This window comes from Aquarana catesbeiana, linkage group LG02 (assembly GCF_042186555.1).
Source record: "Aquarana catesbeiana isolate 2022-GZ linkage group LG02, ASM4218655v1, whole genome shotgun sequence".
Taxonomy (NCBI): domain Eukaryota; kingdom Metazoa; phylum Chordata; class Amphibia; order Anura; family Ranidae; genus Aquarana; species Aquarana catesbeiana.
Window position 1 is genome coordinate 161,111,473 of NC_133325.1, and position 19,725 is coordinate 161,131,197.

Consider the following 19,725-nt stretch of genomic DNA (forward strand, 5'->3'; position numbering starts at 1 on the left):
CTTGCCCTATCTGTGGGCATAGAAGGGGAAAAATTGCAAATATAAAGTAACCATAGGCGTGTGCAGCCTATTACATTAGGGTGTGCACCCCAAAGCTCAAACACGCGTGTGGGTGTGAGTATATAATAGATCTCTCTAGCTCATCTCCCCACCCGCATAGTGAAAGAAAAGAGGGAGAGCTTTCCCATCACCCCGCCAGCACACAGAGCGACAGGGCCACTGTCAGAAATCATGGGCCTGATACAGTCTACCTGACAAAGCTCCGTCCACCTGACAGAGCTAGGGCCTAAGCCTGACAGGGGCGCGGTGTTCTATGAGGTGGGTGCAGGGTGCATAGTGAGGGATGCAGGCTTCTGTGGGGTGGGGGCAGGGTGGGTACAGGGCACGGTGTACAATGAGGGGTGCAGGGTTCTGTGGGGTGGGGGCAGGGTTCACAGTGAGGGGTGCAGGGTTCTGTGGGGTGGGGGCAGAGTGCATAGTAAGGGGTGCAGGGTTCTGTGGGGTGGGGGCAGGGTGCATAGTGAGGGGTGCAGGGTTCTGTGGGGTGGTGGCAGGGTGCACACTGAGGGGTGCAGGGTTCTGTGGGGTGGTTGCAGGGTGCATAGTGATAGGTGCAGGGTTCTGTGGGGTGGGGGCAGGGTGCATAGTGAGGGGTGTAGGGTTCTGTAGGGTGGGGGCAGGGTTCACAGTGAGGGGTGCAGGGTTCTGTGGGGTGGGGGCAGAGTGCATAGTGAGGGGTGCAGGGTTCTGTGGGGTGGGGGCAGGGTGCATAGTGAGGGGTGCAGGGTTCTGTGGGGTGGTGGCAGGGTGCACACTGAGGGGTGCAGGGTTCTGTGGGGTGGTTGCAGGGTGCATAGTGATAGGTGCAGGGTTCTGTGGGGTGGGGGCAGGGTGCATAGTGAGGGGTGCAGGGTTCTGTAGGGTGGGGGCAGGGTGCTGTAGAGTAGGTCAGTATAGGGTGAGGGGTGCAGGGCAGATGGAAGGCACGGGGTCAGGAGAGAAGCAGAGAACAGTGTCAGAGGGGACCCCAGATAGCCTGGCAGGGTTCGAGGGTTAGCTGGTACTCACGATTTGGGCAGCCAGTAGTAGCCAATCTCTTCCTGCAGCACATCCACTTGAGGGTTGGGGGATTAGTCGGCATCGCGAGGGAGGGAGGGACCCGGGACACACTGGAGGGATTCACACAGCCAGCCATCCTCTGCACTTGTGCCCGCTGCTCCATGTCAGTCACCGAGAGCCGGGCACAGAATTGATCACTGGGATTCACCATCCCAGACCCACCACTCCATCCACTGCACCGGAGTCTGGGGCAAAAGAAGAACTGTTTATCTACGTTCAGGAGCAGGTGGAGTAATCTTCCACAGCCTTTGCTTGCAATTAGATTAAAGCCCCAGCAGATTGTTATAGAAGAAGCGGGAAGCCATAACTTTAATTTAATTGTCGGGAACCACAGTGCAGATCACTCCGCCTGCACTCGAAAGTGGTTAAATAATCCCCTTTTGGCCCCGCCAGGCAGATAAACAATGGGGCTGTTTTTTCTTTTTAAATAGCTGCAGAGCAGAGGTGCCCAGAGTTTGTGAGTTGGGCTCCTCTCTCTGCTGCCGGGAACCCATACAGAATTACCAGGGCCAGGCAGAGTGTTGCACATGGGGGTGATTAGGGTGTGCCCAGGCACAGCCCGTGCGCACGCCTATGAAAGTAACTAAAGGAAGAAGAGTAGGAATAAAAACAAATTAGCGCTTAGTTTTAATAAGGGTTTAGTAATTGACCGGTAGTTTAGGGATGGTCCTGACACAATGCAGGCTTTCATAAGAGTAGCTCAATGCTAAATAAGATTTCTTGCACTTATTAAACTGGTGGACATGTCTCAAATGGGTACACAGTAATAAAAAATGTTCTTTGGCACTGTGGAAACAGTTTGGAAGCTTTGTCAGGTGTCCATTGCTGTTTGCTTGAACATGAGTTTTTTTTCTCCTTATTACCTGTTCCGTGACTGGCTATTACAACAATAGGATATGTAATGAAAATTATTTTTTTTAACTCTTTATCACTTTTTTAACAGTTTTGGCTGGAGTTTAAAGCAGAAATATAACTGCCCTTCCCTCCAGTGATGCAATGTCATTAAACTCCCTTGATGGTGACGACATCTTTGCATGGTCGTCTTCCAGGTTCAGGAGTTTTAAGCCTTGATTTGGCATTGTAGGGATGACATAACTCGTGCATATTGCATGGGTTTTTATTCACCCCATCATATGCCAAAATTATACTCTGATCAGCACATGTGTACATTGTTAGGAAGTTTGCAAACAGGTAGGTAAGAATCCTTTATTGCAGAAGATTGCACTCAGATTTTAGCATTTTCTAATATTTTACTTAAAGTTTCATTTTAACATCAAGTTATTTAGGGGTTGATTTACTAAAACTGGAGAGTGCAAAACCTGGTGCTGCTCTGCATAGAAACTAGCTTCCAGTTTTTTGTTTTTTCTTGTCAAAGTTTAAGCTGAAGTTACAAGCTGATTGGCTACCATGCACAGCTGCACCAGATTATACACTCTCCAGATTTAGTAAATTAACCCCATCGTGTTCCTGGGTTGAAGGCTGAATTGTCAGCACGTGAATTCTCCTAGTGCAGCCTCATTAGACCACTTGGTCTTTTCCTGCCATTTTTTTTTTGTTTCTGCAGTTGCCTCTGCCCAGACAAATTTCTAGGTGTAGTCCTATTTTCCCGCCTTGCTGTGGCAATAACCAGGTATCAATACTTGAGTACTTTTTGCTGCACAACCTTAATGACAGATTCAAATGTCTCACATTTGTAGCAAAATTAGCTACTCCAGCTGGCCTGCCAGGGCTTTTCTGACAAGACGAGGCTATCAAGTAGCCAGTGTTCCAGAGACGATTAAAGGTATTTGGTTTCTTGAATTAGATTGTGACAAAGAAGTCCATTTTCTAATTTTGTTTCACAAAGAATGAAGAGAACTGAAAATAGTTTGTCTTCTTTTTTTTTAATTTAAATATATATATTATATTTTACATATATACAGTGTGTATTCATTAATACAAGTTGGGGTTTTAACAAAATGTTGTATATGTTTAAATCTGCAGATTACCTGAAGGAGGAGTTGGACAACTATGTGAAGTCTCTGCAGATAGTAAGAGTTGTACGACAGCCGGAGAGAAAGGGTTTAATCACTGCCAGGTTGCTAGGTGCCAGTGTTGCTACAGGCGAGGTGCTGACCTTCCTGGATGCCCATTGTAAGTTTAAATTACATCTGCCGCAGTTGATTTCCTCAGATCATGAAAAGAGAGCTCGATGTAGTCCTCTCTCCAGTTAATATACTGCAGTTTAGGCCAAGACAAGGTTTCTGTGCACCATCAACTTTTGTCCATTTGCGTAGCCTGTGGCTGACTGTAAAAAAAAAATCTTGGCTCACTACTGCGCTACAACTGAAGGCTTTATAAAAAAAACTCCTTCCAAAAAGAAATCTCATCAGGTATGTTTGAGTTAATGGAAGCCACAATGAGCAACTGTGTACCAGTGACCATTCAAACTCCCTATTCCAGTGGTCATCAACCCAGTCCTCAGGGCCCACTAACAGGCCAGGTTTTATGTGTTACCTTGGGGATATGCAGACTAGAATACTCCAATCACTGAGCAGCAAATGATATCACCTGTGATGCATTTCAGTTATCTTGCAAACCTGGCCTGTTAGTGGTCCTGAGGACAGGGTTGATGACCACAGCCCTATTCCACCAAAATTCATTGCACTAACTATTAAGCCACTGACTGTTAGTCTGTAAAAGTATTTTTTTTTTATTCACTCTACACTTCTTCCTCTTATTCGTAAGTTAAAGCAGAGTTCCACCCATATTTTAATCTCTATATGAATCAGCCCCTTGCTGCAAGTATAACAACATTTGGCATACAAAAATGTTTTTTTCTTACTGTTTGTGGCTTGTTGCTAGGGTGTCCCTTGTAATCTACCTCTTTCGGGCCGCGGCAATGTCATATCCTGCGCGCCTTGGCTCCTGGGAGATGTGTGTCATTGTTCCCAGGAGTCAGTGGGCATCATCGCAGATAATAATCCTGTGTAGACTGCGCACGCGCGAGATTGGGAGGTGCATGCTGGGTATCCAGCAGCACCTTATATCGGAACAGAGTCCTAGTGGGTTTCACATGCCCACAGTGAAGATTGAAGCGCTCAGGAATGCACAAAACAAACATAAGTCAATTTAAAAAAACGTAATTAAATGGTGATTTTATTAATCGCATGCTTTACAGTAATTAATTCCTAGCAACAAAACGGGTGACAAAAAAATAAATAAAAAATCTAAATGGAACTCAGCTTTAATAACTAACATATTTTAGTCATACCCACAGGCCAAGTCATATTAACCACTTCAGCCCTGGAAGGATTTACCCCCTTCCCGACCGAGCCATTTTTTGCGATACGGCACTGCGTTGCTTTAACTGACAATTGCGCGGTCGTGCGACATTGTGCCCACACAAAATTGATGTCCTTTTTTCCTACAAATAGAGCTTTCTTTTAGTGGTATTTGATCACCTCTGTGGTTTTTATTTTTTGCACTGTACACAAAAAAACAACAATTTTTTAAAAAACTAGATTTTTTACTTTTTGCTATAATAAATAGCAAAGAGTACATTTTTTTTTTTAAAATCCCCCATAAAATTTTTTAAAATAAATCCCCCGTTAAAAAAAAATCCCCCATAAAAGTTTTTAAAAAAATCTCTTCATCAGTTTAGGCCGATATGTATTCTTCTATATATTTTTGGTAAAAAAAAAAAAAAAAAAATCGCAATAAGCGTCTATTGATTGGTTTGCGCAAAAATGATAGTGCCTACAAAATAGGAAATAAATTTATGGCATTTTTATTATTTATTTATTTTTTGTTTACTAGTAATGGTGGCCAATGTCACTGGCAGGGAAGGGGTTAACATTGGGGGGCCTTTATGGAGCTAAATGTGTTCCCTAGGTGTGTTTCTAAATTGTGAGGGGATGGGACTGACTAGAGGAGGAGCCAGATCATTGTTCCTACTTAGTAGGAACTAGAGATGAGCCGAACACCCTCGGTGTTCGGTTCGCAGCAGAACATGCAAACAGGCAAAAAATTCGGTAGAACATGCGAATATCGTTAAAGTCTATGGGACAAGAACATGAATACTCAAAGTGCTCATTTTAAAGGCTTATATGCAAGTTATTGTCATAAAAAGTGTTTGGGGACCTGGGTCCTGCCCCAGGGGACATGTATCAATGCAAAAAAAATGTTAAAAACGCCCGTTTTTTCTGGAGCAGTGATTTTTTTAATGCTTAAGGTGAAATAATAAAACTAAAATATTCCTTTAAATATTGTACCTGGGGGTTGTCTATAGTAAGCCTATAAAGTGGCGCATTTTCCCCGTGTTTAGAACAGTACCACAGCAAAATTAAATTTCTAAAGGAAAAATTGTCATTTAAAACTGATCGCAGCTGTAATGAATTGTCGGGTCTCAGCAATATAGATAAAACTCATTGAAAAAAAGAGCATGGGATCCCCCCCCCCCCCCAGTCCATTACCAGGCCTTTTGGGTCTGGTATGAATGTTAAGGGGAACCCCGAACCAAAATTAAAAGAAAAATTGCTTGGGGGTCACCCTAAAATCCACACCAGGCCCTTCGGATCAGATTTGGAAATTAAGGGGAACCCTGCACCAAATTTTTTTTAAAAATGGCGTAGGGGTCCCCCCAAAATCCATACCAGACCCTTATCCGAGCATGCAACCTGGCAGGCGACAGGAAAAGAGGGGGGCCGAGAGAGCACCCCCCCCTCCTGAATCGTACCAGGCCACATTCCCTCAACATGGGGAGGGTGGTTGATGGGGACAAGGGCCTCATCCCCACGACCCTTGCCCGATGGTTGTGGGGGTCTGCAGGCGGGGGGCTTATCGGAATCTGGAAGCCCCCTTTAACAAGGGGACTCCCAGATCCCGGCCTTCCCCCCTGTGTGAAATGGTACCCCTACCATTTCACAAAAAAAGTGTCAAAATGTTAAAAAAGACAAGACACAGCTTGGGACAAGTCCTTTATTTAAAAAAAAAAAAATGCCCCATGAAGTCCATTCATCTTCTTATATCGCTCCGCCGACAGACCGAAAAAGAAAAAAAAAAAAAACCACGACCGATCCGCCTCCATGGGAGGCTTCCGCCGTGTGACGCTTCTTTGCCTTTGAAGCCCTTATATAACTGAGGGCGGAGCCATCCACTGACATACCTGGGTGACCCCGCCCCCTCTGACGCCACGGGGACTTCCCCATGGCTTCCCCGTAGCGTCAGAGGGGGGCCCCAAAGCACCCTCCCCATGTTGAGGGCATGTGGCCTGGTACGGTTCGGGGGGTGCGCTCTCTTGTCCCCCCCTCTTTTCCTGCGGCTTCCCAGGTTGCGTGCTCGGTTTGGTATGGATTTTGGGGGGACCCCTACACCATTTTTTTTTTTTATTTGGCACAGGGTTCCCCTTAATTTCCATATCAGATCTGACGGGCCTGGTATGGATTTTAGGGGGACCCCCACAAAAATTTTTTTTTTAATTTGGTTCGGGGTTACCCTTAATATTCATACAAGACCCAAAGGGCCTGGTAATGGACTGGGGGGGATAGGCAAATAGACTGTGCAGTTGCTCCAGAACTTCGTAAATGAGGTAAAGCTTCACTTTGCAAAGAATACCCAATCACATGCAAGGAAAATTTTTTAAAATAGCATTTTTGCTTGCACATGATTGGTTGATGGAGCTGATGAGCTTCTGCTCATTTACTAAGCTCTGGAGCAACTGCACTTGCAAAGTGCACAGTCTATTTGCTTTTAGTAAATCCGCCCCATAGTGTCTCAGCCCATTTTGTAAAAAAAAATATAAAATGGATACCTTCAGCCTACAAGACTTAATGTAGAGCTTAATCTAAATTGTTTCCTGTGTGGGGGAGGACTCATTTAAGTAAAGAGAACTGGTGTAGTGTTAATTCACAGACCATTGTTCTGAAGAATGTCTTCGGGTGGAGATGACTTAAATATGTTATTAGCGTATGAAAAAGTGGGGTGGGGGGAGAGAAGTATGGAGAGATCAAAAAGAGGTATTGCTTTGACAGATTCTGACTTAAAGTGATACTAAACACACACTGTTTAAATTACATTGTCCCTTCTATTTCTGTATGTGGATGATGGCACTGTAATTATTTTAATTAAAAAAAAAAAAAAAAATCAAAGTACCTTTTTCCCTTTCGATATACAGCTGTCACATGACCTAGATCTTTCCCAGCCTGTCTGCAGAGAAACATAAGCAGGAGGAGCTTCTAGTCCTTTGCTGCTGGTCACATTTTTTTAAAAGTAAAGAGTAGAAGAGTAAAAATAAATCATTAAGATCAATAAACTGTTTTAAATTGTCATACAAATATATATTTGAAATCACATCTTAATTATTTAGTGGAGATAAACATGGCGTGGGTGGATTTTTGTCAGTTACAGGCTGTGGCATGCCCCTCCAGCCTATGTCTTAGAATAAGAGGGAGGTAAAGCCTCAATTAATATACATGTAATATCCTGGGCCCATTGTGTTTAGCTGGTTAGTGGGCATAGAGGAGGAGGGAGAGAGTGGGCTGTCATTTACGACTGTGTATAGACCTACATGTGTGACTCTATAGTCACAAGGGCTGCTAAAGTGTGATGGGGAGGATATGCTCAGCTTAGAAACTCACTGAAAACTGAGTATGTGCAGAGTTGCCACTACAGCTACAAAATCCCTAGCTGAATTGGGGACATGGACAGAAGGGGGAGATGGAGAGCACTAGGATCAACCAGGTTTTTTTGCAGAATACAGAAAACGAATCTCGTAGTGACTGAGTGAGTATGAACAGCATGTAATGCACCATTTATTGATCGTTTTTTATGATGTGAGTTTAGTGACCATTTACTAATGAGGGTGACAGATTTTGCTGTAGGCGAGAGTTTGAGTGCTCACTGGTACAAAGTTGTTCTTTGTGGGTTAAATTTGCTAAATAAAGCAACAAAGGGAAAGGAGCTACAACTTGGTGACCCTATAGGCAAAGCGTGTGCTGCCATACATCTTTTTGTTGCTTTTGGGTTAAATGTAATAGTTGCATATTTGGAAGATTCTTCTTGACTTTGTGATCCCCATGCTATAGGTAAGGAACAAAACAATTTGCAGCTTAAAGGACCCCTGTATTACAAATATGTTGGTGTCCTACTTATACATTCTGAGGTCTTCTTTAGCCACCCAGGAACCGAAGACCCCAGGATGCTCTAATATACAGATTGCAGCACTTCTACTAGAGTCAAATGTGCCCTATCCCTTCTGCATTGCCTAATAGTTCATGAATATGTTGGGAGGATATACTGCCCCATAGAAAGGTGCGGAATTGGGTGGGTCAGCCTTTATACTGTTAAAATCTACTTCTGAGAACAGCCTGGGGGCTCCAAAGGAGACATCAGAGGATGTGTACAGATACGTAGACATCAGAAGACATGTACAGATATTGCTAGGTCCCTGCACTTTAGTCCTGGGGCCAGTATAGGAAGATGAAGCAGAAGTATGTACCTTACCTTTTACCCCAGAATAGAACTTTTTTTTTTTTTCTTTTACGAGGACATGTCAGCTTTTGTCACGTCATGAAAAAAACTCTAACAGTGTATCAGGAAGCCGAAAAGTTGATTACTAGTATTTCAGGAATGTGGATCTCCTGTAATGTGGAACCTGTTATCTATGCGTTATATTTCCTTATATCGCCCTCAACTGTTCATCACCACTGTGAGCTGAGTCCCTTTGATCCGGTCTAACTATTAGGTGTGCTGCTGGGAATTCTTTTCATTGCAGCTGACCAAAACAAAAGGCAGTTGATGAGACTAACTTACTAAAGGAGTTGAGTCTTCACACAATTATACAGTATTGTGTGCACATGCACTTCAATTATACAATGATGTAAAAAGCAAATTTCTGTTTTAACTTATTTTATCAGCACTTGATAGGATAATTGAAGTGTGAATGTTCACTCGGTTTAATTGTGTAAAGATTCTCAACTCCTTTAGAAGTCTTTTAGTCTATGTATGTAAAACATGAAAATATAGAGGACAGACACCTTTTGAGACTTTTTTTTTTTTTTTTTCATTTGTGTATAGCGCAGTGACTGTGCATAGGACAAAAAAGCCATAGCAATAGAGAAACTAATTTACAAATCTGAGACATCCCTGAATTGAGAATTTTGTTTATTTCTGTTGAATATATGCATACAGATTGTGTATCAGCAAACAACCAGAACAATGTTTCTATCCTGCACCTGCATAAGATTAGCACATAAATTGACAAGAAAAAAAAACTGGGATTGGTTTTCAGGAAAAAGAAGCACTTGTTTCATACGCTTTCTCCAACTGAGTTTTTCATGCACCCTTACAGGAATCATGCAATAAAAGCAATACTGGGGTTGCATTGCTGACCTCTCCCTGAAAATGCTATCCACCAAAGTACTGAAGCCATTGGATCAGAATGACAGACTATAAATTAATTTTTTTCTTTTTAGGAGAGTTCAATGGTGGCAGACCGTATACTTCTAATCTGGACAGGTTTTCTTTAATATGCCAATAATTTTTACAGACTGTCGACAAATGTTGGCTGTAAATCCTGTCACCCACAATCAATCAAACCTTCAGCCCTCTTCTTAAAATCTGACCCCCAGTATGACATTAGTCATTATTTCGTTTGTATCACAATTAAGCTAGTTGTTGTGTTGGCTGCTTATCACCCTATAGGTTGGCACGGTATCACCCATATTTCTAGCATGACATTAGTACCTTTTCCTCTAAATGGCAAAGTTGAGTTGCATCACTGTAGTCCCAAAATCTACAGAATGTAGCTGGGGGTCCAAAAATTCCCCTGGGATTCTTCCAGACATAAGAGCCTTATGATAGCCACATACAATTTTATTAATTCCACAACCAGGGTGGAATATTATCGATTTATTTTGCATCGGTGGATAGCACTAAGATACTGTTCATGAATACTATCTTATCCATTGTTCGAAATCCACTTCCACATGTGTGGCATATTATTGGGTTGTTACTGGATATCGATCGGAAGGGAAAGCTATCTTTAATCAAAGCTTGTATGACCACCATTCATGTAGTGGCAGAATATCTGCATGAAAAGTGTCTGTGTAGCCACTAATCATATTCAAAGTGCTGATTTGATGTGGCTGCTGCTGTTATTTCCCACAGATAAGGCAGGCCATAGATGATCAGGAAAGAAAATCGCTTGATTTACCTTATAAACACAGACGGTGTTTATTGGGGGATTCCCTCCTGTGGAACTATTGTGTTCTCCTGGCTGGGGAGAGTGGGGAGCCGTCTCTGCCAGGAGAACACGGTGATTATTGCTAGCGGCTATAATCGCATGTAAACATCTGGCGTGCTGGTTGTACCCAAGTCGATCCATCTTTTCAGTCATTCAGCCTGTCCATAGATGATTTGAATCTTCGACACTCCCTGCTGAATCGGCCAAGATTTGAGCCATCTATGGCCAGCTTAAGAATCCAATTCATAGCTGCCCTTTGAATCTCATTAGTGATTTAATGATATCAAAAGCATCTCGCACTGATGCCATCATCATAAACTCAAAGCCTGTCAACACAGGTCCCTTATGATGCAATTTTTATATTGTGTCTTGGCTAGCACTGCCTTTTGTATATGTGGTTATATATGTGACATATTATGTGTTGTCATTACACAGGTGAATGTTTCCATGGTTGGCTGGAGCCTCTCTTATCCAGAATTGCTGAAGATTATACAGCTGTTGTGAGCCCAGATATCACAACTATTGATCTGAACACTTTTGAGTTTTCCAAGCCAGTGCAGTACGGCAAGCACCACAGCCGTGGTAACTTTGATTGGAGTTTAACATTTGGTTGGGAGTCTATCCCCAGCCATGAGAAGGAAAGGAGAAAGGATGAAACCTACCCCATTAAGTAAGTATTTTTAGATCTGGGGTTTGCATAACCACTGCAGTATTTAAAACATGTAATGGAGTTCAAGGCCTTGCTTTTGTGGACAAGCCACAAAAGTACATTGGCACAATGCCCAGAGATAGGAGGAGATTAATGATACCAGGTGCATCCTTCATGGGGGCCTGGCTGTCTTCCCCACAGTTTTGTTGATGCCTTTATCTGCATACACTGCAATAAGGGTGTAGCATCAGTAAGTGTACAGTATTGTATAGGCTCCCTAGGTGTACAAAGTAACTGGACATGCACGCTTGCTCTTAACACTTCAAATCTGTCTAAACAATATTTGCATCCTATAGCAGTCAAACAGAAGGGATCTGCTGCTGCCATACATGTGTGTTTGTCATTTGCTCAGATGGCTGATAGCGATCCTATGTTCATGGCCAGCTTAAAAGGTACCAAAGAGGAGCTGCCATTGCTGACTTATTCTTTGTGAACCACTGACTTGGAACAAGCAAACCCAGGGCTTACAGCTGAGAAAGACGTATGCTTATAGGGAAACTAAATTGGTTTAAACTGCTATGTTCTATATATTCAAACCATACAAGATTCTTAAAGCGGGGTTCCACTCAAATTTTTAACTTAATCTTACCCCCTTCAGTTAATTGCATAGATGTTCAAATGGCGCACGAAAATTTTTTTTATCGCTGTAATTACCTTTATATTGTACTTTATTGTGGCACTTCCTGTTTCTCCTCCCATGGGAGTAGGTGTGTTTATTGCCTTTCCCCGGCACCGCACTGTCTCCTGGGAGCTTAGTGTCAGGCTTCCCAAGATTCAGTGTGGAAACAATGATCATGCGTGTGAACAAGCTGTGAATGAACAGCATTCACCGTATCCAGGAAATCAATGCTTGTGGGCTTCACATGCCCACAAGCAAGATGGAAAGAGCCAGCATCACATTTTTTAAGTTTATTCTTCAGTACGAAAACAGACAGAGGCGGAAATATTACACCCAAACTGTGAGTATTATTTTGGGGTTAGCAAAGTGTCTCAATGACCTAAAAAAAAAAGATTGATCGCCGGACTCCCGCTTTAATGAAGTCAAACATTAAACGGCACTACAACACTTTTTAAGTCTTTACTAGGTTATGTCATACAGGTGAATGAGTATTCATCTTGGTGAATTGTATATATGCACAGGTACAGGAATGGGAAATGCATGCACCATTACCAAGGTAACTATATAAGTACAGTTTATCTATGGTATGTTGAATTGTTGGGTCTCTTTCAGATGGGCGACCAAAGGGTGGTAGAAAGGGGCAGCTGGTCTGTGGTTTTACCACCCTCCGGCTTCCCACCTGAACTGTAAAATAACAGTTGGACAAAGCTGCTCACATGCTGCAGCTACAATGCAATGTTAGAGCAATGTTATAACAATTTATAACAGTATTTTTGTCCTTACATCAATTAATACAGAATAAAAGAGCATCTTTGCAAACCCCCACACGTCCCCTTTTAAAGCATGCTATATACAGTACATGCTATATATTATATACATTAATAAAGCGATCACTTAAGGCTTGTTTTAATGTGACCAGTCTTAAGACTTTCTAGTATTCCACCGTTGGTGTGAAACATGTTGGTGCCACGTTAGCTACAAATACTTCTTGATATATTAATTGCAGGTTTCATTCAGGTCTTATCTACAAAATCCAGCTGGCAGTATGCAGGCACTCCTTCCCTCAGTGTGACTAATAGCGGCATTTCTGAAACACTGGTGATCTGCACAAGTCAGGGGACTATTATATTTCTGGTGCTTACATTGACCTATCCACTTGCTTTAAAAGGAAACCATTGAATATGTTCTGCGGTTGCATTTTATGGTAAAGTGGTTTTATAGGCAAAGTATAACACCAATATCTGAAGGTTAAACTATGGGTAGATCAATCACTGGGTGCAAATTCTGTGGCACTGTCTTAGGGAATTGTACATTGAAAAACAATCATGGAGACGGGGCTGCAGAAAAGCATTGCAGTCTACTAAGCGAAAATGTACAGAAGCCAGCACTGAGTACAAGGCAGATAGGTACATCTACATCCCATTGTAAATCTGTGTTATGTAGGGCAAAGCAACAATTTGCCTCAACTTTTACACCCCCCTCCCCCTTTCCATTTTTAGGGAGCTGGTGTCTCACTCACCTTCCGCCCACAATGCATCGCTGTGTGCCTGAGTGACCAGTCCACTAGTATTATCGTGGTGGTAGGGTTAAAGGTGAGGGTTTATCAGCCCCGTGTGAGGTTTGGTGCATGACAGCCATGGCCTCCTCCTTTGCTCCCATCTAACACATTGGCTGAACTTGCCCCTTGAGCTCCCAAGGACTTGAATGGGGCTCTACTCCAAGTGTCTCTAGTCTTAGGATATATCCTCATTTAAGTCTGTTGGAGCCTAGTGTCAATACTAAAGACAATTTCAATCCAAAAGATGCACTCAATGGAAGAACTTGTCAAGTTGAAGCAGGCAGGTGGAGATTTCTAGGTTGGTTCACATTAGGGGGACTAGCGAGAGTGGGTTTGTGTACATTTTACTAAATGTGCACATGTTGTTTTACATGTATGATCAAACAATCTAGGGGTGCAAGCTTAATCCAGATAAAAAAATAAAAAAAAGTCTGAGTGATGGCATTGTGCCTGCATATTTGACCAGCCTCTGTCTATGCCCAGCTTTTTAGGTGATGTGGCATTGCGAGTGTGAGGGAACAGAGGGTGTGCCTTGACTGCATGGCTGAGATCACTGCCAACACACAGTGTTATCTTGGCTAATTAGCACTGCAGTTTGTTTATTGCCTACACACCCCTGTCTGACGTCGCTAAAATCTTCCACTTTGGACCTTAGTCCATTCTAAATAGAAACACAAATGTTACAGTGACATTTTCCATTACAAATGAGGCTTGTAGTGCAACTAGTAGAACATCACCTAGACCTAGAAGAGCAGTTCAGGATAGGGGTAAAGTTATTTTATTTAGATTTTTGTTTAAAAAAACAAACAATTAATACTAGATCACTGTACTATCAGAGTACAGTTCCTTTTAATGCAAATATGGCAGACAACAGCATGTGATTTGAACTCTTTAATGCACACTATGCAAAGCATATCTCTGACCAGTCACCTTTTCAGCCTGCAGAGCTGTGTGACTTTGATACCACACACATCAGCTCACATGTCTCTAGCATCACATTAAAATGATCTTGGCTAACTGTTGTTGCTCCCAGGAAATATCCAGTAATATAGGTTGAAAAAAAAAGAAAAACACCTGCTCGTGCTGAACAACTAACCCACAAACAGGAATTATATATGTATGTGTGTGTGTTATATTTTTAAAATATATTTGTGTGTGTGTGTATATAGATACGCAAGTATATTTAAAAGTATATTTAAAAAAAGTGTGTGTGTATAGATATAGATATAGATAGATAGATAGATAGATAGATATATTGTGTGTGTGTGTGTGTGTGTGTGTGTGTTTATACACACACACCTTATTTTTTATTTTTTTTTTGCTTTATAGTATTATATTTATGAATATTTTGTATTGTATTTCATTTAACATTGTTTTTTTTGTTTTGCTTATGTGTGTATGTATGTATATGTGTGTGTGTGTGTGTGTGTATATGTGTATGTGTGTGTGTGTGTGTGTGTATGTATGTGTGTGTATATATATATATATATATATATATATATATATATATATATATATATATATATATATATATATATATATATACACATACACACACACGTGCATCTACATCATGTTAGTATACATTTACCTGCTGCTTAGGAGATGTTCTGCATTCCTCTACACCAACAGGAAAGTCTACTAAATGCAGTGACTGATGTGAATAGGACATTGTTCTTCATAAAATTGCTGCAAAATATGTTGGCAACACACAAAACGGATTATTCTGATCATTATTACAAATATGTGCTTGGTGCAGTCTTATGCTATGTGAGTTTTTCAGCTACTTCATAGAAGCGCATAGCAAATGCTGCTATTGAGACAGCAAGGGAAGTTAAAGCACACAATTGCAAAATGAGTGGTCTAATTGTAAATAAATATGGTCTATGAGTGAATACCTTTATATTCTAGGTCTCCAACACATGCTGGAGGTCTCTTCTCAATCTCTAAGGCTTTCTTTGAGCACATCGGATCATATGATGATCAAATGGAAATCTGGGGAGGAGAAAATGTGGAAATGTCTTTTAGGGTATGTATTTCCCACAGAATTTGTTTGTCATTGAAGCTTGACATCCCAGTTTAAATACAGCCTCATTCGGTCAAGAGCTCTTAACGCTGCAGTGGAACTATACACGTTACCTGTTTTTTGTTTTTTTGAGGGGTTCAGATCTTTAGCCATCATGATTGGTATGTGCACAGGAGTTCAGTGGACAGCACAGGGAAGGGTTTAGATCCCTTTCGGGTTATTTTTTTGGGTCTGTGTCCCATTGGGGAAATTTCCCATTCACCTTCTGTCCAGAAACGCAGCAGAAAGTTGAAATTTCCCAAACTGGGGGGAATTTCTGATTTTAGACAGTTGTCCTTAATTATTTAATAATTCTTGCCTAGGTGAGGTGTCAGAAAACGGGTACCTGCTCCAAAAAAAAACAAAAAAACAAACAAAACGAAAACAAAAAAAATACAATTAAATATGTTAGAGGAGTGGGGGCAATTAGTGGTGCTTTCACTTTTCAGAGGAGGCAGTATCCATCTCGGGCTTTAAGCTGTGGTGTTTTATTTTTTTATTATTTTTTTTTTTGTCTTTTGTGACGGGTTTTCTTTAAAGTGAGAAAAGCGAAAGCATTTATTCTATTGTCTGCTGTTTCACAACAGAACAAGCTGTCCCACAGATGTAGCATTTAGAGGGTTAAAGAGGACGTAAACCCTGATGGGTTTTACTTCCTCTTTGTCTCCCTGCAAAGGTAAAGCATAATGGGCTACTATGCATTGCATAGTAGCCCATTATGTGTCACTTACCTGAAACCAAAGCCTGCGATGTCACCGCTGTCCCCTTTTCCACGAAGCGTCCATCTTCATTCCGGGTATCGTGGCTCCGGCACTGTGATTGGCCGGAGCTGCGATGACATCACTCGTGCGCGGTAGCCGCCAGTCACGGCACAATCTCCTTTAGAAACGGCACGCTTGCCGTTTCTAAAGGAGTCTAACGTGTGCCTGCGCCGTAGACATCGGCGATTGCCTTTTTTGTAAATATCTCCTAAACCGCGGAGGTTTGGGAGATATTTCGAGCACCTACAGGCAAGCCTTAATCTAGGCTTACTTGTAGGTAAAAGTGGTTGTAATGGGTTTACAACCACTTTAAGACAAACCATTTATCACTGACGGGGTGCTTTCAAGACTGTTGCTGTAACTACTTAGAAATTGTTAGCTTAACCACTTCAATACCAGCAATTTCAGCACTGTTACAATTTGAATGACAATTGCGCGGTCATGCAAACACTGTGCCCAAACTAAGTTTTTATCATTTTGTTCTCACAACTAGAGCTTTCTTTTGGTGGTATTTAACCACCACTGGGTTTTATTTTTGCTAAATAAACGAAAAAAAAAAAATAGTTTTTCTTCGTTTCTGTTATAAAATTTGGAAAATAAATAATTGTTCTTCATAAATTTAGGCCTAAATGTAGACTTCCAACATATGGAGTGTGGAAGGCTTTGGGTTTGTAAGGTAGCTTATAGTGTGGATTTGTGATGAGTAAATTCAAAGGGTTAATCACCTGCCCAGAGCTGTTATTAATCTCCTAGATACAGAGCACCGGGGCTTAGGCTCATATATACACACACCTGAAAGGGCATCTGACCCAGAGAACAGCTGTTGGACTATACAGTAGGGTGAAATTCCACCAGATACACACTCACCGGCCACTTTATTAGGTACACCTGTTTAGTTGCTTGGTAACAAAAATTGCTCATCAGCCAATCACATGGCAGCAACGTATGCATTTGGGCATCTAGGAGTGGTGAAGACGATTTGCTGAAATTCAAACTGAGCACCAAATGGGGAAGAAAGGGGATTTAAGTGACTTTAAACGTGGCATGGTTGTTGGTGCCAGACGGGCTGGTCTGAGTATTTCAAAAACTGCTGATCTACTGCGATTTTCATACACAACCATCTCTAGGATTTACAGAGAAAAAAGATATCCAGTAAGCAGCAGTTGTGTGGGCAAAAATGCCTTGTTAATGTCAGAGGAGAATAGGCAGACTGGTTTGAGATGATAGAAAGGCAACAGTAACTTAAATAACCACTTGTTACAACCAAGGTATGCAGAATACCATCTCTAAACGACCAACACATCGAACCTTGAAGCAGATGGGCTACAGCAGCAGAAGACCTCACCGGGTGCCACTCCTGATGGCTAAGAACAGGAAACTGCGGCTACAATTCGCACAGGCTCACCAAAATTGGACAACAGAAGATTAGAAAAATGTTGCCTGGTCTGATGACTCTTGATTTCAGATGCGACATTCAGATGGTAGGATCAGAATTTGGTGTAAATAGCTTAAAAGCATGGATCTATCCTGCCTTGTATCAACGGTTCAGGCTGGTGGTGGTGGTGTAATGGTGTGGGGGATATTTTTTTGGTACACTTTGGGCCCCTTAGTACCAATTGCGCATTGCTTAAACACCACGGCCTACCTGAGTATTGTTGCTGACCATGTCCATCCCTTTATGACTACAGTGTTCCCATCTTGTGATGGCCACTTCCAGCAGGATAATACACCATGTCACAAAGCTCAAATCATCTCACCACTGGTTTCTTTAACATGACAATGAGGTCACTGTACTCCAATGGCTTCCACAGTCACTAGATCTCAATCCAATAGAGCACCTTTGGGATGTGATGGAATGGGAGATTTGCATCATGGATGTGCAGCTGACAAATCTGCAGCAGCTGCATACTAGCAAGGTGTACCTAATAAAGTGGCTGGTGAGTGTATATATAATATGTATTTCTGTTTGAAAGTTTTAAATGCTAGTGCAGTCAAACTACTTGAGTTCCGTTTTTACTGTTTATAGCAAGTGGGGTAACTGATACCTAGATCAAATTTGCAGAGATCCAGAGCACTTCACAACAGTTGTCTAGATTTATTTCCCATTTATACATGGACAAAAGCATTGACCCAGTTAAGGCTTTTAAAAAGAAAAAAATAACAATTTATATACATTTTCCTTTTTCCTTTTCCAAAAAGGTCTGGCTGTGTGGAGGTCAGTTGGAGATCCTACCTTGCTCTGTAGTGGGCCACGTTTTTCGTACAAAGAGCCCACACACCTTCCCCAAAGGAACACAGGTAATCACTAGAAATCAGGTACGCCTAGCAGAGGTCTGGATGGATGACTACAAGGAGATCTACTACCGGAGAAATCAACAAGCTGCAAAAATGGCTAAAGAGGTGAGTGCTGAGGGACGGAAAGTATTCAGACCCCCTTAAATTTTTCACTCTTTGTTATATTGCAGCCATTTGCTAAAATCATTTAAGTTCATTTTTTTTCCTCATTAATGTACACACAGCACCCCATATTGACAGAAAAACACAGAATTGTTGACATTTTTGCAGATTTATTAAAAAAGAAAAACTGAAATATCACATGTTCCTAAGTATTCAGACCCTTTGCTCAGTATTTAGTAGAAGCACCATTTTGATCTAATACAGCCATGAGTCTTTTTGGGAAAGATGCAACAAGTTTTTCACACCTGAATTTGGGGATCCTCTGCCATTCCTCCTTGCAGATCCTCTCCAGTTCTGTCAGGTTGGATGGTAAACGTTAGTGGACAGCCATTTTTAGGTCTCTCCAGAGATGCTCAATTGGGTATAAGTCAGGGCTCTGACTGGGCCATTCAAGAACAGTCACGGAGTTGTTGTGAAGCCACTCCTTTGTTATTTTAGCTGTGTGCTTAGGGTCGTTGTCTTGTTGGAAGGTAAACCTTCGGCCCAGTATGAGGTCCTGAGCACTCTGGAGAAGGTTTTCGTCCAGGATATCCCTGTACTTGGCCGCATTCATCTTTCCCTCGATTGCAACCAGTCGTCCTGTCCCTGCAGCTGAAAAACAACCTCACAGCATGATGCTGCCACCACCATGCTTCACTGTTGGAACTGTATTGGACAGGTGATGAGCAGTGCCTAGTTTTCTCCACACATACCGCTTAGAATTAAGGCCAAAAAGTTCTATCTTGGTCTCATCAGACCAAAGAATCTTATTTCTCACCATCTTGGAGTCCTTCAGTTATTTTTTAGCAAACTCCATGCAGGCTTTCATGTGTCTTGCACTGAGGAGAGGCTTTCGTCAGGCCACTCTGCCATAAAGCCCCGACAGGTGGAGGGCTGCAGTGATGGTTGACTTTCTACAACTTTCACACATCTCCCGACTGCATCTCTGGAGCTCAGCCACAGTGATCTTTGGGTTCTTTTTTACCTCCCTCACCAAGGCTCTTCTCCCCCGATAGCTCAGTTTGGCCGGACGGCCAGCTCTAGGAAGGGTTCTGGTCGTCCCAAACGTCTTCCATTTAAGGATTATGGAGGCCACTGTGCTCTTAAGAACCTTAAGTGAAGCAGAAAATTTTTGTAACCTTGGCCAGATCTGTGCCTTGCCACAATTCTGTCTCTGAGCTCTTCAGGCAGTTCCTTTGATCTCATGAATCTCAATTGCTCTGACATGCACTGTG

At 42.1% G+C, this 19,725-nt stretch overlaps 1 protein-coding gene across 2 annotated transcripts in view; it reads left to right on the forward strand.

Moving 5' to 3' along the window:
* GALNT6 (polypeptide N-acetylgalactosaminyltransferase 6) overlaps positions 1–19,725 on the forward strand; it is a 118,307-nt gene that overhangs the window by 77,680 nt on the left and 20,902 nt on the right. For both annotated transcript variants that reach the window (XM_073613703.1, XM_073613704.1), the window contains exons 4-7: positions 3,103–3,252; positions 10,778–11,012; positions 15,140–15,257; positions 18,254–18,454. In XM_073613703.1, the coding sequence (XP_073469804.1) occupies positions 3,103–3,252; positions 10,778–11,012; positions 15,140–15,257; positions 18,254–18,454 (704 nt within the window). The remainder of the gene's footprint in view (positions 1–3,102; positions 3,253–10,777; positions 11,013–15,139; positions 15,258–18,253; positions 18,455–19,725) is intronic.